The sequence below is a fragment of the Prionailurus bengalensis genome, chromosome D4 (assembly GCF_016509475.1).
Source record: "Prionailurus bengalensis isolate Pbe53 chromosome D4, Fcat_Pben_1.1_paternal_pri, whole genome shotgun sequence".
NCBI classification, from domain to species: domain Eukaryota; kingdom Metazoa; phylum Chordata; class Mammalia; order Carnivora; family Felidae; genus Prionailurus; species Prionailurus bengalensis.
In genome coordinates, this window is record NC_057359.1 from 85,745,815 (window position 1) to 85,772,824 (window position 27,010).

At 44.0% G+C, this 27,010-nt stretch overlaps 1 protein-coding gene across 2 annotated transcripts; it reads left to right on the forward strand.

Moving 5' to 3' along the window:
- On the forward strand, positions 1–27,010 carry ZBTB34 (zinc finger and BTB domain containing 34). 2 transcript variants are annotated; one of them, XM_043566763.1, is made up of 2 exons: positions 1–94; positions 20,404–27,010. In XM_043566763.1, exon 2 carries the CDS (start codon positions 20,414–20,416, stop codon positions 21,926–21,928), a length of 1,515 nt encoding a protein of 504 aa, XP_043422698.1. In that variant the 5' UTR covers positions 1–94; positions 20,404–20,413; the 3' UTR covers positions 21,929–27,010. The 2 variants fall into 2 exon arrangements, with proteins under 2 accessions (XP_043422698.1, XP_043422696.1); XM_043566761.1 differs by lacking the exon at positions 1–94 and adding an exon at positions 432–3,365.

The window sequence follows — 27,010 nt, forward strand, 5'->3', positions numbered from 1 at the left end:
GGGGCGGCAGCCGGAGCGGCGGGGACGGGCCTGGCGCCGGCGGCGGCGGAGGGGGCGCCGCGGGCGGGCGATGTGAGCGCGGCGCTCTCGGCAGGTGAGGCGCGGTGGCCGGGGGCGGCGGGTGACGGGCGGCGGCCGAGGCGCGGGCGGAGCCGACGGGGTGGGGGGCAGCCCTCGGCCACTGTCCGGCTCCCTCTGGGCGCGGCGGGGCGGGAGCGTCCGCGCCTGGTCAGTCCGGCGGGTGGGCGGGTGGCGCGGGCTGGAGCCGAGGCCGGGCGGGGTCGGGAGGCCCGGGCACCTGCTCCGGCCAGGCGCGCGCCCCGGAGGGGCCAGTCGTGCTCGGCCCTGGAGTCCGGGCGCCGCCGGCGGGGCCGAGGGTCGCGCTCGGCCAGCTGACCCGGGCTCCCCAGCCTCCGCCCTGGGCGTCTCGGGATCCCCTGCTTCCGGGCCCCTAGCTCTCAGGGGCGCTCCCCTTTTGTACCGGGAGGCCGGATGGTTGAGTGCCCTGAAGGGCCTGGCCGGGACGCGGGGTCGGCCCTGCTGGCGGGCGGCTGTAGCGGAGCCCCTGCCCCACGCCACCGCCTTTCTTCAGGTAAACAGGCGGCGGCGCGTCCTGCTTGGCCCTAGACGTCTCCATGGTCACTCTCGCCCTCAGTGGGTCTTCACATTAAGGAGGGCCGGGCTGGGGTTGGCCTCGGGCTGTAAACACTGCCCTTCTCGGTTGGGCGGCCGTGCTTTAGGCGGCACTAGTCTGGGAGTTGTCTTGAGGCTTTCCAGCAAGCCATTTCCGCGCTGGGCCTCAGTTTCCCCATCTGATCAGTGAGGGTTTTAGATTAGCTCTCTAAAGACCCCTGTAGCTTTACCGTTCTGTCTGTGTCTGAAATTGGAAGGGTTGTCCCTGGTTCAAGATACTGGGCAGTTTCACTGAAGACTTTTTGCAAATGTGGACTTTTTAGCCACTTAATGCACTTGGTTTCGGACAGGCTTTAAAATGATTCCAAGACGCGTTTGGAAACCTTACCTTAATATTTCATCCCTTGCTTTTGTCCCTAGTAGTAGTCAGTCACATCCCGCTGAGTTTTTGCATGCAAAATTTTTTTTGTTGTGTATATTTGCCCATTTTCTCTTTGTTCCTTAGTCCAGGCCCTCTTTGCTTCACATCTGGATTATTGCAACAGCTTCTTAGTTGGTCTGTGACTTCAGAAGTCCCCCGCCTCCCCCCTCCTTCCTTTATGCTAATGCCAAACTTAATATAGGAAGTCAGAAAGAGAGTTGAGTGCTTGCTTGATTATTAAATGTCAAGATGCTGTTCCATATGGTGGGGGAAAGTAGTGGAAGACCCACAGCCTCCAAGCAGCTTTACCCTAGGTGCTGACACTTTACCTGTGAAAAGGTAATTGATGAGACAGGGCTGTATGCCATAGAATTAAGAGGAAGGAGAGATGGAGGTCACTAGAGGCTGAGTGGTCAGGGAAGGCTTAGCGAGGAGGCAGGATTTGAGCTGGCTGTTAAAGGATGAGTAGGATTCAGCTAGGAAAAGAGGAATTGGGCCCAGTGATCTGATGGAGTTAGTGAATAGACCAGTCTCCTTGTAGATAAGTGTTCATCTAGGAAGGCAATAGGAGGAAAGATTGGTTGAGGCTTGTTCCTGAAAGAACTTGAACACTAGGCCCACATTGAAGCTATTTGAAAGGCAGTGGTGAGCAGCAGGAGACTCGGGTGGTTTGTGATGATTTGCAGGAGGGGAAAGGAGACGCTAGGGGCCAGAACAGCTAAGGGGCCACGGCATTGAGTAGTGTCCTCTTGTCTGCCGCATTGTGTCCAGCCATTGCCCACCCTGTCTTTTCAGGACTCTCCTTGGTTTGGCTCCCCCTCACCTCCCGGCACCTTATGGCACCTTATTCCCTGCTTCTCCTTCTCCGTCTGCGCTCTGCAGAACCAAGTTTATGACTGCCTCTAGGGCTTTGCTCCTGTTGTTTCCCCCTTCTGAAGTGCTGGCCTCCTTTTTCTTCTCTGTGTAAATTCTCCATTTCACTTCCTTCAAGCCCTGCTGAGGATCTACTTCCTCCAGAGGGTGTTCCTGACTGCCCTACCCCCATGCCTTTGTGGCACTCAGAATCTAAATCGCAGGATTCTGCATTTGTTCCTTGGTTTTTGAACTTGTGCTTGTACCAGCTGGAGTGGGAGTTCTTGTGAGGGCATTGTGTCTTCATACTTGTCACAGAGCCCTGGTGGTATCTAATGCTGTGGCCAGACTTTTCTAATAGGTGCTCAAACATTTCCTGATTCTTGTTGGTAAACGACTCTTTAAAAACATTGTGATTCCCCTTCTTTTTAAAGGGGAATCTGTTATTAGTTATTAGCTTTCTCTGTTGTATATTAACTTATGTGTAATGCTGCCATTCGGATATTTTTGGCTTTCGTTCTTTTTTTTTTTTTTTTTTTTAAGTGTATTTATATATTTAGAGAGAGAGCTCGAGGGAGCGGGGAGGGGCAGAGAGAGAGGGAGAGAGAGAATCCCAAGCAAACTCCAAGCCTCCAGCGCAGAGCCTCACGCAGCGAAACCATGAAATCATGACCTGAGCCGAAACCAGGAGTCTGACGCTTAACCGACTGAGCCACCCAGGTGACCCAGGTTTTCATTCTGAGAGTGCAGATAGCGTGAAACGAATCTTTGAAAGATTAAAAAGTTTACTCTTGATTATAGGAAAGAAAAAAGCCATGTAATTCTTCTGTCGGAGACTGTTGGGAAAGAACGTAGGCTTTGAAACAAGATAGGCCTGGATTTGAATCCCAACAAGGCTACTTACCATCTCTGTGAACTTGGGTAATTTGTATAATGTCTCTGAGCCTCTCTGTCTTCTCATCTCTAGTGTGGGGATAATAAAATCCATCTGATAGAGTTGCTGTGAGTTTTAAAATGGAAAAAATAAAAATGAAGGAGGTAGAGTTTGTGGCTCCTATTAACTGTTTAATACATTTTCATTACCACCACCGTCACTGTCATCATCATTACGCATAAATCTATCAAGGTGGAGAAATGATAGGCTGCTGAACCTCAGCTTCTCTGAGCTGTGAATTTTTGCATGTTTCTGGACCCTCTCCATCGAAGCACTTGTTGATGTCAGTATCCTGAATCTAGAATGCTATCGTTATGTTTTATTCCCATTAGTTTTCATGTTACTTTGGTTTAAATCCTGCTTCGTGTTTTTCAGACTTCTTAATTGTACCCATTTAATGTTTTATAGCTGACTGCTGAATTTAGCTTAGTGAAGGCCATCAACTGAATGCAGTTTAATTTCTAATGGTTATTTTCTGGTTGATATTGATGGCATGGAAAACCTCACGGAAGAAAGCGATTCAAGGTGAGCTTTTCTAACACTTCTGTCCTCAGAGGCGGGTCTTCCTGTGTTTCCTAGGTGCAGTGTCCTGGGAAATGCCAGCAGTAAGCAGATAAGATGCCACTTTTGAGCTCTTGGCCTTAAGGAAGCTTACTCATTGCTATACATGAAACACGTCTTTCTCATTTGTGATGAATTAATGAAACATCTATTTGCCTACTTCATAGAAGTAGAAAGATGTTGTTGGATATAGTGGACATGACGCAGAGAAATGGCTGCAGACTACTCAAAGTGCAACGTTGTAAACCCTTAATTACCGTTATGCCAGTGTAACGATACATCTTTAAATGAGAATTCCCATTCCACTCAAAGTTGATCAGTAAGGGTCCAGTACCGCTACAAACCCTGTATCTCACCAGCATGCCTGGATTAAAGCCTTACTCTTACAGGAGATAAGAATTCCCCCTCGGGAGGCTGACGAATTCAGGTTCAAATCCTGGCTCAGCAGTCCTTAGTGACCTTGGGAAAGGTTCTTGGCCCCTCTGAGTTTGTTCCCTTCCCTGGAGGATGGGGTGGGCCGCACTGTCTCTCAGAAAGGTGTCAGGAATGTTCAGTGAGGAGGTACGGGGCTTACGAAGCCTTCCGCACAGTAGGAGTATGACTGTTCATCCTTGACATTCATTGCAGGTGGGGTTAAAGAGGCCATCCCTCCCCTGCTCGGACAGCTCAGAAGAAGCTTCTGATGTTTTGCCTTGACTGCAAGACAAACCCCACTGTCAAACCAAGCCGTACTCTCAGAATTAGTGTAACTGAGCAGACTTGGAGAATGTTAACGCCTTGGTAGGAAATCTAACAGTTTGGATAAAAATGTTCTTTCAGGCTCACATGAATTAATGCAGTAAGAACTCTAGACTTGTTTTCTTTTAAATTAGGATGAGTGCTTCATGAATATCCATCACGGAATGCCATTTTATTTATTTTTTTCGTGCATTGGGTTTCAGCAGCACCAGAATGTTTTATGCAGCCCTGGTGTTATTCGGCTGGTGCTTTCTAAAGGATTAGATTGTAATTCATGACAGCTCAAGTTTAGTTTTGATCTAGACCCAGGCAGAAATACCTAGAAAAGTTATTTTTACATAGTTGTTACTGCTGTTACCATGCCTGCTGTCCCTAGTGCTTCCATCTGTGGTCTTTTTCGTGACTTTTTGTATGGAATGGAAATTAGGGATCTTAGGTCTTCAGTGCCTGGTAGAGGAAGCCTAGATTGGTTTGTGGCTCTGATTCCAGCAAGTGACTGAATCCCGCAGGTGCAGATCTGGGTTTGGAATTGTGAGCATCTCGATTGAGAATAATGGTATCTCCTGGTGCCTTAAATAACTTCCAGATTTGTAACCTTGCCTTCTTTCCTTAGCAGCGTCACTGGGTATTTTTAAATGAGAGAGTTTGTGGGTTCGATGGGAATGAGCCACCTTGGTAGATTTCACCTGTACCTCTTGGGTCTTCAGCAGGAAGAGTTGAGGGCTGGGGGGTGTAGTGATGGCGGCAGCCGGGGATTTTGCGCCACCAGTTTGGTTCAGGTTGAGTCAGCTGACATGTGCCGAGAGCCTCTCTCTGCCAGACGCTGTGCTGGGCTCACATAGTCCCTGCCCTCTGGTCACCGCCGCGAATGTGAGCTCAGTAGCACATTCCCAGTTGCTCAGATTTTACACTTGCGCTTTTGTTCCAGTTGCCATTATGGGGAAACACTTCGAGAGCTTTACCCAAGAATGTTGTAGAGGAGATTGGGAGGCCCATGTGGGTGTTTTGCCCAGATGGCATCTAAGCATCCTGTCTCCTCTCTAGGCTCTCTTCTGAACGGGTTAGCCGTGCGGGAAGATGACACTAGTCTAGGTCCCGGTTTTCATTGTGCAGTTTCCTCACAGCTTGACAAAAGGCATGATGCAGAATTTCATTAATGAAATGATGTGCTGAGGAGAGGGCTGAGTGTGTGGGGTACCTCGTTCTGCAGACCATGTTACAGCACCTCTTTCATAGGAGCAAACAGCAAAACGTTTCTGCTCTCAGCTAAACTTTTTTCTGTTTTCTCTCCCTCAGTAACCTCCTCTTACCATGTCAGGCCTCGGTACAATTTTTGGTTCCTTCCAGATCGGTGTCTGATGTTTCTGTACAGCTGCACACCCCTACTTCCCACTACCTGTCAGACAGCTCTATGCAGATGCCCAGAGGGCAGCCCAAACTCCTTGTTTGGGGCTGGACCCACTTGCCTCCTAGGACAGTGGGCGTCCGTCAGTCTCCAAGTCCTGTTGAGTCCTTCTTTGGACTCACGTTCAAGTTGGCTGCTGCCAGAATTCAGTTTGGGTTCTCTAGTGTTCAGGCCCTTCACCTTCCAACAGTGGTTCTCATCTGTGCTGTGTCACCCCTCAAACCCGGGTCCTGGCCACTACCCCAGATACCCCACATTTCACTCCTATGTTCCCTGCTCCTGCCATCCCTTCTGTTTGAAGTGTTCTTTCTGTTTCTATTTGAAATACAAAGCCCTGTTCACATATTACAAATACCAGGAAGCTTTCCTTTGTTCCGTTTTGATTTTTTGTAAAGTCTTTTTGGTCAGAAGTAATCAGCTTGTCATTATTCCTCATAGCTCTCGGGCTCTGCCTCTATAATTGTCTTCTTGATACACTAATTATCCACTTGCAGCCTATTTCTCTTTCTCTAGATTCTTTGGTTTACAAAATTATATATTTTTAGGTAGAATCTTACACATGTCTTAAAAAAAACTTTTAGTGAGAATAATACAGCTATGTGATAAAACATTCGAGAAGTGTAAACTGAAGCCTGTTTCCCTCCCCTTTCCCCACTCCTTAGTCCTCATTCCCAAAGTCACCGACACTAAGTTTCATGTGATTTCCTTCCAGAGCAGATACAGCAGTGTATATTTATTCTTTTAAGAAAAGTACACAAAGGGGCGCCTGGGTGACTCAGTTGGTTAAGCGGCTGACTCTTGATTTTGGTTCAGGTCATGACCTCATGGTTCCTGAGTTCGAGCCCCACATTGGGTTCTGTGCTGACAGTGCAGAACCTGCTTGGGATTCTCTGTCTCTCCTTCTCTCTGCCCCTCCTCCCCTTGTGCTCTCTTTCTCTCTCTTGAAAAGTAAATAAAAACTTTTAAAAAAAAGTACATGAAAAGAATTGCATGTATGCATACATACTGTTCCATAGCATGCTGGTTCGGGGTAAATAATAAAGCTCTTTTTATATCAAAGCATATAGGTTACTCTTTTTAATAGTTGTGTAGTGTTTCATTGTTGGTTTTTTTTTTTTTTAACCAGTCTCCTCTTGATGGATTTTGAAGTTGTTTCCTTTCTCTTTCTTGCCTTTTTTTTTTTTTTTTTTTGCTACAACAAATAAAAATGCTTAGTGCCCATCCTTGTTAACATATATCCTAACATACTTTTGTATGACTTTTGTAGGCTCAATTCATAGCAGTTAATGGTGGACCAAATGGTGAATTCCTTTTACATTCTTCTGGATCTTACCAGGTTCTCTCTCAGGATTACACTTGCCAGTTCTTAAATGTGTGCAGGTCTGATGGGTTACAACTGGTTTCTCATTTTTCCTTGTTTAGTCATGAATAAAGCTAAACATTTTTTCATGTGTTCTTTGGTCATTTGTCTTTTCTGTTTCTGTGCAATGTTAATTCCTTTGCCCCTTCTTCCGTAGGATTTTCTGTGTCGTCCCAATCTGACTGACTGACAATATAAATTAGGGAATTTGGAAAGTAGCCCTTTGTCAAATGTGCATGTATTTTTCCTCAGTATGTCATTTACTTTTGGTTTTTGCAGAGGGTATTTTTTTGTCATATGTTGGCAGATGTATTCATCTTTGCCTTTGTGGCTTCTGGGATTTCTGTCATGCTTGGAAAGGCCTTTAAGTCGTTATTATAAATAAATTCGTCCGTGCTTTTCTCAGTTAATTTTTTGGTGATAATCAAGCCTTATAAAAATATTGCCATAGAACATAAGAATTAATTCCATTAAATGGAAAATAATGGGACCCTTTTTCCATTCCCTGGTGCTTTATAGGATCGGTAAACATGCAACACCTTTGAAAACTCACGCTGCCTCCCTTAGCCATGTTTCCGTCCACGTGAGCCTCTAGTGTTGCCGTATCTGAGGACTGTCACTGCCTTTTCCCCCTTTTGCTCAAAGTCGGTGGGAGGAGCGGGGTGAGAGAAGAACAGAGTATCGATTATCCCCAGTATCGTTCACCCCTGTCAGGATCAGTCCTGTCTGCTAGACTGTGGCTTTGCCGTCTTTGCAAAGTGGCTTTTTTATTCTAAAGCTCCTTCAGGTAAAATGTGTTAGTTCTTAGTGACCTCTGGAACCAGGATTAGGGATAAGATTCCCTCATCTGTTGGATTTCAGAACAGTGCCTTGTCCTGACGCATGGGTGTGGCAAGACTAGACGGTTCTGTAGCTTTTTGGGGTGGGATCTTTAGGGATTTCCAGCAGCGTCACTAACTAAGCCTCGTTGTCTGTGGTCTTGCATCGGATCTTAGTTTTCTTTTCAGACCACGCGTGCATGTCTATCTGTAGGACCCCTCTCCTTTGCTTTTTCCCTCCAGTCTGTGGGAGGGGCTTCCCAGGCTGACTTTGTACGGTGCACAGTGTGGGTGTCCCCCGTGGCTTGTGCCCACAGTGCCTTGCTGTGTAAATGTCCTCCCTTCTCTGGTTGCGCAGTCTGCCTTCACTCCCTGGCATGGGTCCCTTTTCCCGAACCTGCTCCTTCTCTGCTCCTCATGGTTCTGGCCTGCCCCTGGCCTCGCTGGCCTCACTGCTGTCCTCACTGCTGTCCTCGGTGCTTGGTCATCCCTGGATAGCCCCTCACGCCGGCTGCTCTGGCTTTTTGAACACCAGTCCCAGTGCTGCTTAGAATGCTGTTGAACTTGGGCTGAACCTGTGTCTCGGCAGTGTCTGCTCTGTGACTTTCACCTGTAAACACCAAAAGGACCAGTTACTTGAGCCTCAGACCAGTGGTTTCTAATTAATTCAGGCGTTAGCATGAAGATAAGTGTTTATTTAAAGGGTAAGGGGCTCTGACCAGGAAAAGCTATGAAGATGGAAAGCATAATATACTTTAGCCGCCGGGATGCCTGGGACTCCCCCCCCCCCCCCCCCCGCCCATTCCCCCAAAGCCCTTAATCTCTAATCTCTATTGGAGATTCTGCTCTAGGAGGAGGGTGCTGTAGTAAATTGCTAGAGCTGAAATTGGTCACAGGGGACGTGCATTTGTAACTTTGGTGGATATTAATAAAATTCCCCTACTTGGCCGCCTCCATTCCCTTCCTCACAGAAGAAGTAGCAGCCCTTGGCAGCAAGAGGGGGTGCTTACCACTAGTCCCTGTCCCTTTCCCTGGCCGGCCACCATGCTGGGGCAGGAATGTAACTTGACGCAAGCTTTCTTCTTCGCCTGCCTTTTCCTCAGCTCTTCCTGACTTCTGCTGGTCCTGCTGTTCCCCTCCAGCAAATGAAACACGGATTAGGAATTACTGTGTAGGAAGTCTAGATGGGCAGACTTTGGACCGTCCTGGGACAGTTAGCCTCTTGGAGTCTCAGTTTCCTCATCTCTAAAATAGAGGCGGGGCGCCTGGGTGCTCGGTGGACTGAGCGTCCGTCTCTTGATTTCAGCTCAGGTCACGATCCCAGGGTGGTGAGATGGAGTCTGTGTCGGGCTCCGCTGGAGCCTGCTTGGGGTTCTCTCTCTCCCTGTCTCTCTGCCCCTTCTCTGCTGTTTCTCTCAAAATAAATAAACTTAAAATAAAATGAAATAAAATAGGGGTAATAGTACTGTCCTCTGTGGGGAGGGCAAGAGGATTCTAGGAAATCATGCAGAGAAGTCCTTTGTGACAAGCCTCGTCTTTATCAAGCATTCAGTGTTAGTTATCGATGATGAGGAGGGGCTCTCCCAAGGAAGGAAGAAGGCTAAGGGTGTGGGAGGTGGTCAGTGACCCCCTTTTACGGTTGCTGAGGTTAGCGTGGGGGTGGGTGTCAGGACCATCCACCTCAGGTAGTCCTTCCCAGACGCTGTTGAGACCAGCGGCGGTGGCGAAATGTCACCGGCTGACCATGGCAGAGGCTGTGTAGGAGGTGAAAGCTGCTTCCAGGGGTGTGAATGTGAATGTATTGTCTCATTAAAGAAATTGGCCGAGCCTGAGGTGTGTGTGTCTACTGGTTGAATGAGCAGAAGAGGACTGAACAGGTTGAGAAGCTGACAACTTGAACTTCCCAGCGGCCCGCTTCAACTAAGTCCTCATCACGTGTGGTTTTTAAAAGAGGTGTTTCACGTTCTTATCCATTACAAACAAGTGAACAAAACTATTGTTAAAATAAATACTAAAGGTGTCGGCTGTGAGCAGCTGTGTGGTGGGAGGAGCTGTTACGGGAGCCGGAGCTGCCGATGAAGCTGATCGAGGTGACGACCTCCCAAAAGCACAGGGACCTGTGGCAGCGCCCATGGGGGAAAAGCCAGTGGGGAGCCTGGCCGGGATTGGTGAAGTCTTGGGCAAGGAGCTGGAGGAACGGGGCTTTGACAAGGCCTATGTGGTCCTTGGCCAGTTCCTGGTGCTAAAGAAAGATGAAGCCCTCTTCCGGAACGGCCGAAGGACACCTGCGGGGCCAATGCCAAGAGAGGTGCAACGCCTTCTTATGAGGCTCTCCGGGGAGCCCCCAGCCCCTGGCCCCAGCGTGGAGTCTCCAGAGTTTGCAGCCGCGTGGGGACTCCTCCCCTGTCCTCTACAAAGGAAGAGATTGCTGTTGTACTCCACCTGCAATGTACTCCAAGGTCTTTTGGGGGTTCTCTTCCCTCACCATTTCAACTTTTTTGAAATTCTCGCTCTTGCATGCATCTCCCTTCTCCTTCCCTGCCAGTGTCATGTCAAGCGTCATGTCAGATGCTTCTCTGAGTGGATTCCCAGCCCTGACCCCACTCCCACCCCCACCTCTGGCCTGTTTTATGCTGTTTGGCTCTTTTTTGGCGGAATAGTCACTGTTGTAAAGGTTTTTAAATCAATAAAATCAGTGGCCTTCAAAAAAAGAAAAGGTATTGATGAAAATGTCCAGCCAGGGGTGCCTGTGTGGCTCAGTCGGTTAAGCATCCGACTTCGGCTCAGGTCGTGATCTCATGGCTCGTGAGTTCAAGCCTCACCTCGGGCTCTGTGCTGACAGCTCAGAACCTGGAGCCTGCTTCGGATTCTGTGTCTCACTCTCTCTCTGCCCCTCCCCCACTCACACTCTCTCTTCTCTCAAAAATAAAATAAAAACATTCAAAAATTAAAAAAAAAATGTCCAGCTGATATATGCTTGTGTTTTTTTAAATTTAAAATAGCAATGCAAATGTCTAGTTTGGGGATGGCTTTTTGCTTAATATAATACGACAGATCTGTGATTAATCTTCTGAACTAAAGAATACTGATTCTGATGTATTTAGTGAGAGGAATAATCAAATTCATTATTGTCTTCTAAAGCAGCTGCAAACTTAGTCCATGAAAAAACTAATATATAAATCACATCTCTGCATTATCAGAAATGAATTTCATTCCCACATCTCTCTGAGTTGGGAGGAATCCCTGTTAAGCCTGTTTCCAATTGCAAGACTGGGAGTCTTATTCGTCTTTGAATTCCCTTTGGTTTTGTGTGTGCGGAAGATCGAGAGTGAATGAATATTTCCTATAAATGTAGAAAAGTAATTTAAATTCCCAGTCAGTATGCGATTTAGTGATTGCAATTAAATGTAATACTTGTAGCACATAAGACAAAAGGCTAATTTCCTTAATTTACAAAGAGCTCTGACAATTCAGTAAAAAATGCAAATATAGGCAACGGATATGAACAGGCAGTTGGAAGACAAACTTAGACAAATTGCCATTAAACGTGAAAATAGATGATCAACCTTATTTATAATTAAATGAAGGCACTTCAGAAGCATGAGATGCCATCTTAAACTCATCAGTCTGGCAAAAGTGAAAGAGTTGAATGCTCATTATTGGTAGCTGGTGGGGGGCGGGGGGGAACAGGCAGTTCGTGTGCCATCGGTGAGCGAAGCTGCTGTGGCCTTTGGGACATAATTTGGCGTGATCAGTTGCAATGAAACCATGATCCTAGCAAAGTCCTCTGCTTGGAGGAAATATCGTGGCTATGTCAATTTTTTCCTGTTTAGGATATCATTTGAGGCCTGGCTGAGTGCATTGTGACACAGCCTTCCTTGTCAGAAGTCAGAAAAGATAATGAAGTAGATGAGTTTGTGCTTCTATGGAAAGATTTTAAGGTATATTAAATACATTTTTTTTTTTTTTAAAGCAGGGTGCAGGGGCAACTGGGTGGTTCAGTTAAGTGTCTGACTCTTGATTTCGGCTCAGGTCATGATCTCACGGTTTTGTGAGTTTGAGCCCCACATGGGGCTCTGGCAGTGCAGAGCCTGCTTGGGATATTCATTGTCTCTCTCTCTCTCTCTCTCCCCCCCTCCCCCCCTCTCCCCCCCTCTCCCCCCCTCTCCCCCCCTCTCCCCCCCTCTCCCCTCCCTCCCTCTCTCTCCCTCTCCTTCCCTCCCTCTCCCTCCCTCCCTCTTTCTCTCCCTCCCTCCCGCCTGCATGCATGCTCTCTCTGTCCCAAATAAATTAAAAAACAAATAAAGCAGGGTACAGAACAGCTTACGCTGATATGTGTTTATAATTTTCTCTGAAAGAACACTAAGAACTCTTAGCAGTGATTATCTCTGTGAAGAGGAACAGGGGAAGAGTTTTGCTATGCATTTTATATTTTTCTGTACTAGGATTTGAAGTTTGACCATGTGCATATATTTTATTTTTTAAAGATGAAATTACTGAAGCATTGACCTAAGTTAGGTGTAGGCTCACTGGCACTCTCTGCGGGGGAGGAATCAAGACCTACAAGAAACCACGCTGGGAAACTGCTGATACAGAGGAGCCGAGGATCATAGTTGAACTTGATCATCTCATCAAGAGGTTCTGACTTGCTTTACCTCAGGACCACCAGACCTGACAAATTGGGTCATTGGATGTAGAACTGGTGATCAGTTATGTCTTTTACTCCTTTTAGCTTGGTGACGTGCCTAGGACTGAAATTACCTGCAAATTCCCCCGTGTGTCAGAGTTTTAGAAGCCTCTTTCTCTGGAGTGTTACTTGTTAGCAGCTTTAGGCAGAGGGCTTTGGATCTCATTGTCGTGGCCAGAAGGAGGCGTTAATGTAAAGGAGAGGAGAGTGATGCACTTCCTTTCTCATTTGCAGAAAAATGGAATCCCTCTCTTAGGTGTTAATCATGGTCTTTGGTTTTTCTCTCCAGTGATTTTCTTTCAAGTGTAAGATTTTCTTTCAAGTGAAGCCTTACTGTGAAGCTATTTTCAGTTAGACTATTTCGGAAATGCCTGTTTTCCGTTTTCTACTGGTTTTAGCCTAGGACTCTACCTTTAAAACGCCTGAGCCCTCGGGGCGCCTGGGTGGCTCAGTCCCACTTCAGCTCGGGTCTTGATCTCCCAGTTCCTGAGTTTGAGCGAGCCCCGCATCAGACTCTGTGCTGACAGCTCAGAGCCTGGAGCCTGCTTCAGATTCTGTCTGTCTGTCTGTCTGTCTCTCTCTCTCTCTCTGCTCCTCCCCCACTCACACTCTGTCTCTCAAAAATAAATAAACATTAAAAAAACTTAAAAAAAAAAAAAAGCCTGAGCCCACCTCCCTTTTGCCCCTGAATTCCCAGCGTCACTATTTACATACCCTTGTGTCGCAACCATGCTATAATGCGTAGGTAACATTTGACCACTTGGTAGGTGCCAGGCAGTATCTGCATTTCTAGAAGGCAGTCTGTGATAGTCAGGGTCACGACTTCTGGAGTCAGACTAAGTTCATCTTTTAACTGTGGGACAGTATCTTAACTGTCAGTTACCTTATCTTGGCAGTATCTTAACCGCTTTCCCTCAATTTCTTCATCTATGAGATAGAAACAATCATAGTATTTCCTCACAGAGTTGATAAAAGGATCAAATTAATATATATAAGGTGTTGGGGTGCCTGGGTGGCTCAGTCAAGCATCTGACTCTTGATTTCAGCTCAGGTCATGATCTCACAGTTCATGAGTTCAAGCCCCATGTCAGGCTCTGTGCTGCCAGTACAGTCTGTTTGGGATCTTCTCTCTCTCCCTCTCTCTGTTCCTCCTCTGCTCTGTCTCTCTCTCTTTCTCTCAAAATATATAAACTTAAAAAATATATATATATATGTATATATATATATATATATATGGTGTTTAGCACAAGGTGAGTACTCGTGTGTAAGCTTTTATACACGTTCAGTGCATAAATTTCCCTCATTTAATCATTACAGCACTCCTGTTGGGCAGTAGTTATTCTGAGACCTTTTCTCAATAGGAAATCAAAGTTAACTGACTTGTCCAAGGTCACATAGCTGTTTAAATGTTCATTGTTATTATTTTTATTAGAAAGTGGCCGAGGCGGGATTCATATCCAAGGCTACCTTTAAAGTCAGTTCTCTTTGTTGCTTCTGTCCCCCTAGAAAAAGTCTTTTAGAGCAAACCATGATCACTATGGACCAGGCAGCCACTGTGCTGAGTGCTTCCTGCTTCTACATACTTGTAGTCGTCACCACGAGCCGAACCGCGAGGCAAGGACTGTCATCATCATTCCCATTTTCAAGACAAGAGAACTGACGCTTGAAAAGATTCTAAAGCTCCTTGCCCAGAGTTTTATAGGTGGAAAGCAGGTATCGTTTGAACCCAGATCTCACTTCCGATTCGTACCCCTGACAGTTCTGTTACGATCTTTTCCTACCTTAAAAACTGGATGAGGCGTCTTAAGTTTTTGAAAAAATGTTACTGGTTTTTAACAACATATTCAGATAGTTTAGAAATGTGTCTAAAAAGATTCATTGAGAGCTGGCAGGGCTCCCAGCTGCCCTGTCCCCCTCCCAGGAGGCGGTAGAGGTTATTGTTGTGGTGCATCCTTCCAGAAGTAGTCTGTGCACATGTACAATGTGTGTATATTGACACAGTGGTGTGTGTCTTTTCACAGCGCTTTGTTCAGACAACACGTATACTCTTGCACACGTCACCCTTTTCCTTGAGCAGTACACCATGGTGATTATTTCATGTCTGAATGAAAAGAGCTTCCTTGTTTGTTATTTTCTGGCTGCATAGTAAGTAGTTTTAAGTGTGGATGTCCCATAAGTTATTAACCACGCTCCTCTTCATGGGCAGGTAGTCTGTTTCTAATCTTTTGTCATTCTGTCCGGTGCTGTAGTCAGTTCCTAGGGCACATGGGGAACGTGCGTTTGTAATTTCGTTGGACATCACTAAAATGTCTCCAGAGTATTTGCTCATTTTACACTCTACCACCAGCATCTGTCAAATTGTCATCTGGCAGGGATTTGGAAATATTTTTAATTTTACTTTTTTTGGTCATTCCAAGTAATAAATGTTCACTGTTAGAAGTTTGGAAAACACGGAAAAATGCAAAGAAGAAAGTAAAAACATTTTGAATCTGGGGCGTCTGGGTGGCTCAGTCCGTTAAGTGACTTCTGCTTGGGTCATGAGCTGACTGTTCATGAGATCAAGCCCCGCATAGGGCTTGCTGCTGTCAGTGCAGAGCCTGCTTCAGGTCCTCTGTCCCCCTCTCTCTCTGCCTGTCCCCCACTCATGTGCTCTGTCTCTCAAAAGCAAGTAAGCATTTAAAAAACTAACTAAATAAGCCATTTTGAATCTTACATTAATGTATGCATTTTGTATATATCTCAGTATTATTTCTATGTATATTTAATATCTGCATATACATACATAATTTTAGAAATCTCCTACTTTTGTTGTTACCTGTATTCCAACAGCTTTATTGAGGTATAGGTTACATATCCTAGAATTTGGTCATCTTCAGTGTACAATTCAGTGATTTTTAATAAATTTATGGCATTGTACAGCTATTACCATAACCCAGTTGTAGACCATTTCCATCACCCGTGAAGATCCCTCCTGCTCACTTGCAGTCGATTTGTTACCTGATTTTTTGCTGTATTATTAAATATTCATTCAGCAGATATTTATTGAGTGTTGAGTGTCTGCTATGTGCCAGGCAGTAATCTGGGTGATAGTTAATAAAAGAGATAAAAATCTTTGCCCTGGTGGAGCTCACATTTTGTAGAGCTACCTTTGTATTCTTCCTTCCCATCAGTTTCATCATGACATAGTATTCAGTACATAGGTGTGCTATACTTTAACAGTTCCCAAGAAGTCGGACATTTAGGTTGTTTTCATCATTTTGCTATTGTAATTGAACAGACTTATGGATAAATTCTTGTGCCTGTATCTGTGATTTTTGTTACAACAGAGTGCTGAGTCCAAAGGAATGCCCGTTGTAAAGCTTTTGTTACATGTAGTATATGAGGGCACTGAGCCCTTGTAGCACCGCCAGCTGGGTCATTTTTAAATCTTGCCAATTGAGAAAGTTGTGTCTCATGTTAATCTTTGTTTATCAATGAAGTTGTCAATCGCTTTATCTGTATTTGAAGGCTATTTTAATTTTTTAAAAAGCATCTGTTCATAGTCTTTGCTCATTTTTCAATTGTTACATTTGCTTTTATTGATTTGTAAGAGTTATGCTTCTTGGCTGTGTATGTTGTATTTTTCATAATTTGTCTTTTGTTCATTTGGTTTTGGTCAAAAGTTTTTTTAATGTTTAAAATTTATTTTGAGAGGGTGGGGTAGAGAGGGAAGGGCAGAGAGAGAAGAGAGAATCTCAAGCAGGCTCTGCACTGTCAACACAGAGCCTGACATGGGGCTTAAACTCACAAACTGTGAGATCATGACCTGGGCCAAAATCAAGAGTCAGACACTCAACTGACTGAGCCACCCAGGCACCCTCAGAAGGTATTTTTTAGATGTACAAAAATTCTTCTGTAGTTAAATCTGTGTTTCTTCCTCTGGTATCTGTCTTTGTATGTAAGACCTTCTCTAGAAGTTATTTTTGGGTATGTGGTGAGGACGATCTAACTTTATTATTCTATATACATATTATCCAAGCAGCATCTATTTCAAAAATTCTTCCTTTTTCATTGATTGGAAATGGCCCACAGGGCCCATCCTAGTCTAACTTCCCTCCACCTTGACAGCCTCATGTGGCCTCAGTCCTCCCCCTTGCTCGTTGTCCCAGTTGTCCCACATTCTCGAAGGCTTCTTTCCTTCCCGCTCAGGAAGGACGAGTCTCTTTGTGCGTGTCATTCCTTATGTCTGGAAGACTGGACCATTTCCCTGCAGCAACGCCCCTGCCCAATATGAAAGATCTCGTAGCTCTTGTCACAATTTATAACGAGAATTACAGCTCCGCGGGACCCCTAGTGCCTGGCACATAGAAGGCAGTACATACTTAGAGTGAATGAATTGTAGCCTAATCATACACTTTGACATCTAAATGTTTAGCTGGGGTTTTTGTTGTTGTTGTTTTCTAAAATTTCTTCAGTGTTTATTCTAGATCTACACAGTCCAGTGTGGTAGCCACTGGCCACATGTGGCTATTGAGCACTTAAAATGTGATTATTCCAAATTGAGATGTGCTATAAGTGTAAAATACACATAGATTTCAAAGAGTTAGTATGGAAAAAAAGAATGTAAAATGTCTCAATAACTTTCTAATATTTCTTATATGTTGAGAATGTTTTAAATGTTAGGTTAAGTAAAAATGTATAAAATTTAATGTTTATTTTTAAACAGTGTTAACTGCTAGAAAACACTACACATGTGGCTAACCTTCTATTTCTGTTGGACAGCAATGTTCTAGATGAATTGTAAAATCATTTTGTGAAGTTACCAAGAATGTTCTTCATTGGGCTGCATTATATTTATAAATTAATTTGGTGGGAAAGTGCCTATAGTATTGCATTTTTCAGAAGCGTGATATGTATCTTCATTTACACATACATATTTTTGTCTTTATCAAAATGTTAGTTTCTTTTTGCAGATCCTGACTATTTTTTGTTTAGCCCCCAGGTATATTATGGTTTCTGTTACTATTGTTGGTTGCAACTTGTCATTATCTTACTTAACTTGTGTTTTATGTACAATAATTTATGAAACGCTCCATTTACTAGACCCTGCCTCTACCAGATTTGTTCCAGTGGTTCACTGTGTTTTCTGTGTAAATAGTCCTGTCTGCCTTGAATAGTAATTTCACCTCCTCTTTTCTAATAGCTTCGGGCCTTAATTTTTTCTTGTCTGTTGCTTTGGCTAGAACTTCCAGAACAATGTTAAGAGTAAGAGAAGTGATGGGCAGACAACCTTGTATCCTCCCAGGCACTAATGGGAATGCCTTATGAAAGTGTTTACCAGAGTGTGCACCAGGGAACACTAATTCTTGGGAATATTTACATGTGTACCTTGGGAGAAGAGTTACACGCTAAAATGAGTGTGCAAACCACTGAGTTAAATAGAATTCTTGTCTGCAGGACTTTTCAGGTGGGTTATTATGCTAATACATTTTTTACTTCCTAGGAGGTAGGGATATTGACACCAACTCATGGGCTTGTGTTCTATTGAATATATTTTGGGAAATGCAGGTATAATGTTTTCTTTCTAAGGATGATGGTGCTGTTGGTTGGCAGTAGGTACTGTTTATTATATTAAGAAAGTATATTAAGAAAATACTCTTCGTATTTTTTCCTTACTTTGAAAAGGCATTTAACTTTCTAAAATCCACGTTTGGCATAGTTTTGATTTGGTTGTGTGGTTTTTTCCCCCTTTGACTTACTGATGTGGCCCATTATATTTATATATTTCCTAACATGTAGCCATCCTTACGTTTGGTCACAATATATTATTCTTTTAATAGGTTATATTTGCGAGGATTTCCTCGAGGACTTTAAAATCTGTTTACTTAGGTAGGGCTGACACTTGTCTTCTTTATCCTGTTCACCATCTTCTGGTATCAGATTTATGCCATATAAATGGAGATGCTTTAATTTTCTTTTCTTTTTTTTTTTTTTTTTTTGAGATGCCTTAAGTGTTTTAACATGCATCTAAAACAGTGTGAACGGCCTGAAGATCATTTATGCTTTGGCACTTCTGTTTCTTTTTGTTTAATTCTGCCAATTTATGTTACTCTAAAAATATGTCCTTTCCGTACAGATTTCAAATTGATTTCAGTCATAACTCTAGGATAAATAAGGGCACGGTATTCCTCCTTAACTAAAATGTTTTAACTCAAATTCTGACATGATAAAAAAAAAAAATCTTGTGTGATCTAGTCAAGCTAACTGGTTGATCCTTTCCTGCGAGAGTCAGATTAAATTGCACGTTGTCGTGTCTTGTTACGGCTATGTGGTTTTTCTCCTTTGACTTATTGATGTGGCAGATTGTATTTATATATTTCCTAACAGGTAGCCATCCTTACATTTGGTCACAATATGTTACTCTTTTAATGAGTTTTGTTTCCGAGGATGTCCTTATAATTTTGAAAATTTAAAAAACTTTCTCTATGATAATATGCTGTTCAGTGTTCTTACTTTTTTGCTTTCTTTGGGTTTAACTTGTTCCTTTTCTGACCTCTTCAGTGACTTCATGTATATTTATTATTTGTTGTTTAATGATAAATACTTTTAAGGGGTGCCTGGGTGGCTCCGTCAGTTGAGTGTCCAACCGCATCTCAGGTCATGATCTCATGGTTCGTGAGTTTGAGCCCCGTGTTGGACTCTGCTGACAGCTTGGAGCCTGCTTTGGTTTCTGTGTTTCCTTCTCTCTCTACCCCTCCTCTGCTTGTGCTCTGCCTCTCTATCTCTCTTTCTCTCTCAAAAATAAATAAACATTAAAAAAATAAATAAATAAATTTGGAAACAAAAATGCTAAATACTTTTAAGGCACTGACTTTCCCTGTTAAAATTTGTTGTTTCAAGATCCTCAACACTTTTTCTGAGAAATTTCAAATATACAGAGAAGTTGGATTTTGCAGTAAACACCTGTATACACTCACCATCTATACTCTACGCTTGTTAACATATTACTCTGTTTGCTTTATCACCTATCTATCCATCTCTTTTTTTGGATACATTTTCAAGCAAGCTGAAGACATAAGTAAATTTTATTCCTAAACCCTTCTTGCTGCAGATTTTATGTGAGTTTTCTTTTTTTTCTAAATAGTTTTATTCCTTTGTGATTTTCTCTTTGATTCGGTGCTTATTCAGGAGGTACTTACATTTCAGTTGGTTGGGTTTTTTAAGCACTAAAATATAATTGTTAGATCTGATTTTGTCATATTTTGGTTAGAGTGTGCAGCCTGGGCTATGGACACTTACATGTTTATGAGAGATTTAGTGCTGTGGATTCTTGGCAAGGGTAGCCAGCCTGTCCCAAGGTGTGCCCACCTGCAGTTGGGAGCACTGTTGGACAGCAATATGCTCGCGGTGTGTCCATCACTCTTGTTACTCCTCCTGTCTAAAACTCTTCACTGAAAGGGATTGAGCATTGTTCTGTCCATTACCAATCCAAAAGGATATAAAGGTGTGCAGACCTGAAGGGGAAAAAAGGCACATCAAGACAACAACTCAAATTCTAAACTGAAAAAGGTTTAGCTCCATTCAGTGTATCCAGTGTGCCATCTGCTTGAAAAACACCAATTGGAAACATACAAATGAGGCAGAACATTCTTTACATGAGTTTGCTTATTTTTTTACAAAGTATTCCAAATCCTCAGAAGTAAGTGAAACAGGGAAATATTTTTTCTTGAGCTGAGAGGACTTGACATATATAACATGTGATAATTTTGATGAAGATGAATGGTAGGCAGTTGGGGCACTAGGCTGATTGATCTTTAGGTTATCTGACTTTCGGTGAATTAACCAAGACATGAAAGACTGAAAATAAGTAAGAGGAAGAATGCTAAGGCTGACCCTCAGGCGGCATGGTAGCTGCAGTGGTGGTGGTGGTGGTGTTATGTTTGCAAGCTTGTGTTTATGCCGCTTGTACTTAGTGAGGAGTCACTGGTGAATTATGAAACTCTCTCTTTCTGCAGATTACGCTTCATGTCAGTAGAAATGGACAGCAGCAGTTTTATTCAGTTTGATGTGCCCGAGTACAGCAGCACTGTTCTGAGCCAGCTAAACGAACTCCGCCTGCAAGGGAAACTATGTGACATCATTGTCCACATTCAGGGTCAGCCATTCCGAGCCCACAAAGCAGTCCTCGCTGCCAGCTCCCCCTATTTCCGGGACCATTCAGCATTAAGTACCATGAGTGGCTTGTCAATATCTGTGATTAAAAATCCCAATGTGTTTGAACAGTTGCTTTCATTTTGTTACACTGGAAGAATGTCCTTGCAGCTGAAGGATGTTGTCAGTTTTCTGACTGCAGCCAGCTTTCTTCAGATGCAGTGTGTCATTGACAAGTGCACGCAGATCCTGGAGAGCATCCATTCAAAAATCAGCGTTGGAGATGTTGACTCTGTTACTGTTGGTGCTGAGGAGACATCAGAGAGTCGTAATGGAGTTAAGGACAGCAGCTTCTTTGCCAACCCGGTTGAGATCTCCCCTCCATATTGCTCTCAGGTACGGCAGCCCACCACGAGCAGCGATCTTCGGATGGAGACGACGCCCAGCAAAGCTTTGCGCAGCCGCTTACAGGAGGAAGGGCACTCGGACCGAGGGAGCAGCGGGAGCGTTTCCGAGTACGAGATTCAGATAGAGGGGGACCACGAGCAAGGGGACCTGTTGGTGAGGGAGAGCCAGATCACTGAGGTGAAAGTGAAGATGGAGAAGTCTGACCGGCCCAGCTGTTCCGACAGCTCCTCCCTGGGGGACGACGGGTACCACACAGAGATGGTGGATGGGGAACAAGTTGTGGCAGTGAACGTGGGGTCCTACGGTTCTGTGCTGCAGCACGCATATTCCTACTCCCAAGCGGCCTCACAGCCAACCAGCGTATCCGAAGCTTTTGGAAGTTTGAGTAATTCCAGCCCGTCCAGATCCATGCTGAGCTGTTTCCGAGGAGGGCGTGCTCGCCAAAAGCGGGCTTTGTCTGTCCATCTGCACAGTGATCTACAGGGCTTGGTGCAGGGTTCTGACAGTGAAGCGATGATGAATAACCCCGGGTATGAGAGCAGCCCCCGGGAGAGGAGTGCAAGAGGGCACTGGTACCCGTACAATGAGAGGCTGATCTGCATTTACTGTGGAAAGTCCTTCAACCAGAAGGGAAGCCTCGACAGGCACATGAGGCTCCATATGGGAATCACCCCCTTTGTGTGCAAGTTCTGCGGGAAGAAGTACACACGTAAGGACCAACTGGAGTACCACATCCGGGGTCATACTGATGACAAACCATTCCGCTGTGAGATCTGCGGCAAGTGCTTTCCATTCCAAGGTACCCTCAACCAGCACCTGCGGAAAAACCACCCTGGTGTAGCCGAAGTCAGGAGTCGCATCGAGTCCCCCGAGAGAACAGACGTGTATGTGGAACAGAAACTAGAAAATGATGCGTCGGCCTCAGAGATGGGCCTAGATTCCCGGATGGAAATTCACACAGTGTCTGATGCTCCTGATTAAGATGGTAACGAAGTGCACCCAAACAAAGCACATTAATCAATGCATATTTGTGATTTGCTTTGTTGTAATCTTTGGTTTTCCCAACCATCTGGAAATCTCTCCGTCTCTTGGCAGTTTTTCTAAGGTTTCTGGAAGGAACACTTCATTGTGTTTATCCTTTCCCCCGCCCTCCCTCTCCCAAGGAGCTCAAAGCATGAAGGGCAACGTATCCAGGGAAAACACAGGCTGACAGTATTCCTCTTTGGCTGAACTCTTAATCCCAAATCTGCCAGTGATTTAGCTATGCCAACTGGTTGACCCTACATTCTCTGCCAAGAGGCATACTCTCTCGTTGTGTGCACTGGCACCAGTGCGTTTCCACGGAGAGAGACTAGGATGCCGTCAGCTGATACAAATGGGTAACCTTTTCTAATTTAAAATTACTTTTAAGGGGTAGTTAGACAATTTATATATATATATAATAAAGCGATTATTATATATATAGTATATATACATTCTCAAATTTGATTTTATTCTGGTTGAGGTGAATGTAAGAGGAATATATAATTTAATACAATGTGAACAGGGCTTTTGACTCTGTCTCGTCCCCACCCAATGTTAGGGTTTTGCCCCTTTATTTCCCTTACGAAAGAATGTTAATAGGTTTTCATATATATAATTCATTGTGTCCAAAAGCAAGCAAAGCAAATCACAGTGTTCATAGCTCTGCTTCCTAACAAGTACATAAACCAAATGCCATAAAATGTATTCAACTCTAGTTGGAAACCGTTTGGAATTTTTGTTCGTTGTCCAGTAGGTAAGCTGGATGACCCGTGGTGCTGACCTTTTTACATATTGTAGTGTTATATTAGCCAGCCCCAAAGGAGCAGTGGTTTTCAATGTTTTTACTGGCCTACGAATCTACCTTCATTCCGTACTGTAGAAACACACCAGGTAACTAAATCGAATCACTCTACCATGAGTTAGTACTCACACTAAAGGAAAGGGATTTGTAGTTCTGTCTACAAAATTCTCCAAGCAGTGTTGTGGGTTTTTTTTTTTTCCTCTTTTCAAACAGCTAGTTCAGGTGCACAGCAACTTTTTCTACATGCAGTTCCCAGGGAAACTGCAGAACTTGGAATTTGTACTTTTTGTAAAGATATACTCTATGGGAATTGCAAGCAATATATCTATCTTAGTATTGTGTGTGCTAACGAGAGCCTCAGTGGCTCCCCCACTCTCAGTGTTTCCTGCTTAAAGAAACCAACAGTCAAAAAGCCCTCTAAGATACTCTGTGTGTCACCAAATCTGTGTGTGTCACCATTTTTTGGGTCACGTGGTGCTATTTTTATGTTATGTATCTTTTAGGTCAGTATAGTTGTAGAAAATGTGAAATCTAACGGTAATAGTGAATTACAATTTTTTTCTCCTCTCCTGAGTTTCTAGCTTGAAAAGAGACCTCAAAAGCATGTGCTTGCTGGCAAACACATTACTGTATCAAAACATACCTGAGTCCTATTTGAAAAATGTCTTGTCAGTACTTTCGAAGTGTCTTCAGCTCTGTACTTTGTTTACCCGTCTGCTTCTAGTAAACAAAACAGGCTCTACGAGTTCGCTTTGGTACTGTGCACCCTGACAGAGTACTTTCGGAAGCAATTTGACGGTGAATTTGTGCTGCGGGCCGCCCTGCCCGTAGGATGTCAGCGCTCCAGACTCCCTGCTGGAGAACCTTGGCTCTGAAGCCCGCAGCCAGTACGTCTCCCCAGGAGAACGGCACAAACCACCCAAAAGAAAAATAGGCATAAAAAGACACAACTCGAGAGGCTTAGGAGTTGAAGGAGTACAGAAATGGACGTTTGCTGGTTTTCCATGCTTTTTTGGCTCTTAAGATACCAAGAATGGTGGGAGGTAGGGGGTGTTCGGGGGAGGTTTTGGGGGTTTTTGTTTTTGTTGTTCGTTTTCGTTGTTTTGTTTTGTTTTGTTTTGTTGAGAAAAGAAAATCATTCGGGCCCTTGTGTGTGCTCAGCCCCCGGGGGTGGTCGCTGTGCGGTAGCTCGTCTCTAGCACACAGGATCTGCCTGTTCCCGCGTGAACGGCTGCGCCACACATCAGTGTTACTACGTACAGATGACACTCTAGTCCTGCTGCTCCCGAGGAGCGGCGTTTGCTAAATCGGGTATATAGTATGCCTTTTCCTGTCAAACTGCCTAAGTAAGGGGTGCGCGCTCTCCCTGAAGCACTCGCTCAACTCCTGTCAAAGCTGCGTGCCTCAAGGGGAGGCCGGACCCCCAGTGTTTACCCACTTAAATATGTTCTGGGGTTTCAGGTAAACGTTTGTGATTTTTTTTTTTCCTTACACGAATACGTTGGGTTTTGATTTTTCTTTTAAGAATTAAATGCAAAAAATTTGTGTGGTGGTAACAAGTTAAGTTCGTGACAAGAAACGCCCAAATGGAGGACATGAGAGGTCAGGCTCAGGGAAGGAACACCTCCTTTTCACTCAGGCTTGGGGCCTTCTGAGAGGTTTCCAGAGCATTCCGCGATAGATGAGACAAGTCAGGAGGGGAGAGCACTTGGGGCAGGTACCTCGAATATCCTGGTTCTTGTCACCGTTGTCAGTCTTAACCTTATTTACATGGAGTTCTTTGTATTTGTCAATTTGTTTCACTGGTTTGAGTTTACCAAAGAGTGACTTATCCAAAATTGTCTTTGACAAAACTATACATTGCTTTGATTGTACAGTTCAGGTTCAACCATTGTAATGGGACTGTTAAGGGGCAGAAAATTGATTGAGTTTCTCTCTAAGAACCATGATTCCGCATTTTGCAAGTTCCACTTGCTCCCATTCATGTTGCTAACACTTTACCCTTTCCACTGCTAGCAGTGTTAAGAATGAATTCTCAAGCCATAACCCAGTACTGTAAGGTTCCACAGGGCTTCGAGGAGGCAGCGCGTAGGCCAGCACCGAGCTGGGTAGCCTCTCTGAGCGAGCACGCTGTCGTGTTTCTCGGCGTGCGTGGCGGGTGGAAGGTTAACTCCATTCAGATCGGGCAGCAGCAATCAATTGTGCCTTGTCACAGGAGGATGTGCCAGGAGGATTAACATGGCCACAGAACAGAAACATTCTCTCCCCGAAGTTCCCTCCACGTCTCCGCAGACGAAGTACGCTGTGTAACTCAGAGCAACTCTTTTTTTGGAAAGCAAAGTCCCTATCTCTGTACAGGTTTAGGTTAGATGTTTCGTTTCTAACAGATGCAAAAACCAATTCAGATAAAAGCGATCTGTGAAGAAATCTTTTACAGCAAAACATATCCTGAATTCATACAGGTCTGTTCATAATTGAGTCTCTCCTTGAGCTACCTTTTCAAATACGTAGACAATGTGAAGACAGTGACAGCGTCCTTTTTTCTATAGGTGTTTAACCTGCTATTACAAACTGTGAAAACAAAGAATTTTATACTTTACTAACGTTTGTGGGTTTTAAACAGTTCCTTTCGTTCTGATCAGTTCTTTCCCCTCTAATTTCTACTAAAGCTGTAAATACATTTAGAAATTATATTTGTAAATACAGCACACGAAGACAAGTTCATTTTTTGGTTAGTGGAAAGCCTCCCAATTGGCTCTGCTTTGGCAGTTTTGGTTTCGTGTGTGTGTGTGCGCGCGCGCGCGTGTGTGTGTATGGTTGGTTTTGTTGTGTGTGTGTTTGTGTGTTTTGGTTTTTTTTTTAATACAGCAGAAAGGATACTGTCGGTTCACTGTTAAGCAGAATATACTGTAGAACTAAATCGAAAAATTTTCAATCTTCCAGAGCATGAGTAGATGTCTTTTCTCATGACAGCAGTTATAACCAAGTCTTTGTTTCTCCCTTAGCCCAGACCATAGGCCTGCATATGTTCGTGTGCGGTTTTGTTTTTACTTTTATTTTGACGGCCTAGACTCTAGGAAGAATTGGCAGGAACACAAAACAAGGGCTGGGGGTGGGGGTGGGGGGGGGAATCATCTCTGTGAATGAGCTTTACTTTCAAGAAATCAATGTATTTTATTTTAACAACTTTTTCTATTAGTTACTGTGATTTTTGTTGTTGTCTTTGTTATTGTTAAATTCTGTAATGGTTTCCTGTGAAGCCTCCACTGAAAGGGACTCAAATATGCAACACCTAAACTATTTTCCAAGGGCACATGCCCCTTGAATGGTGCTTCTAGACTGGTCAGGGTTATTTATTAAATTTTATATATGAAAGTATTGGGGAATTATGTAAATTCTTTATATGGAACTATCTAGTTCATAAATCATAGATTTCATATTACTCAGTGCAACTGAACTGAACGTTCAGAAGAGTCATTCACATTGTTCCAAATTTGTAATGGTTGTCACACGCCACACACGTCTTCTTCAGTAAGTGCCAGAGCGTTCCCACTGTTTCTGCCCAGTGCCCGACTTCTCTGCCCGGAAGAGGACCTTGTTTCCCCCGGTTCCCCTCTGGGGCTGGCACAGACAGGGCTACCCTAGTTCTGGCTCCAGCCCTGGAGTAAGCCTTGCAGCAGATTCAGTAACCAGACCTCTTGCTGCCCCTCGGTGACGAGTATGCTGTGAATTCAACCTTTGGACTTGCCGCCCAAGCCCTTGGTTGCTGCCCTGACTATATAGTAAGAGGTAAACTTACCTGGTTTCTTTGAGAATGACCATTTTCCTAATGTGAAAACCATCTCTCTCACCACTTTTATTAGTAGGGCTAACATTTTTTTCCGTTATAAATGGTTGAGCAATTTGAATGACTTAACACAGTGTCATTATCTTGCAATATAAACTGGTAACCTCACAAGTCCACACTTCATCGCCATATGAAGTAAATGAAGCTAGCTAAGCGGATGCTGTATCAACTAGTAACTTGCCATTAAGGATTATTTTATAGCATGAATTTAAGACTATTTATTCAAATGATATTTTACTCTTGTATTCATTTTGTTTTAGATTTGTGACATGAATATTTCAGTGCTGCTTAATTTTGTTCTGAATTCTCGTTTCTTGCTTGTAAATGGCTTTTTTATGGTATAAAGTCAATGGAAATTGCTGTTTGTAAATAAAAATGCTGCTAGAGCAAA

Excerpts from the sequence above, each read along its gene's own strand:
- ZBTB34 (XM_043566761.1), top strand. The coding sequence starts at position 3,334 with ATGGAAAACCTCACGGAAGAAAGCGATTCAAG. Across the intron at positions 3,366-20,403 it reads ACGGAAGAAAGCGATTCAAG|ATTACGCTTCATGTCAGTAG; the intron begins GTGAGCTTTTCT and ends CTCTTTCTGCAG.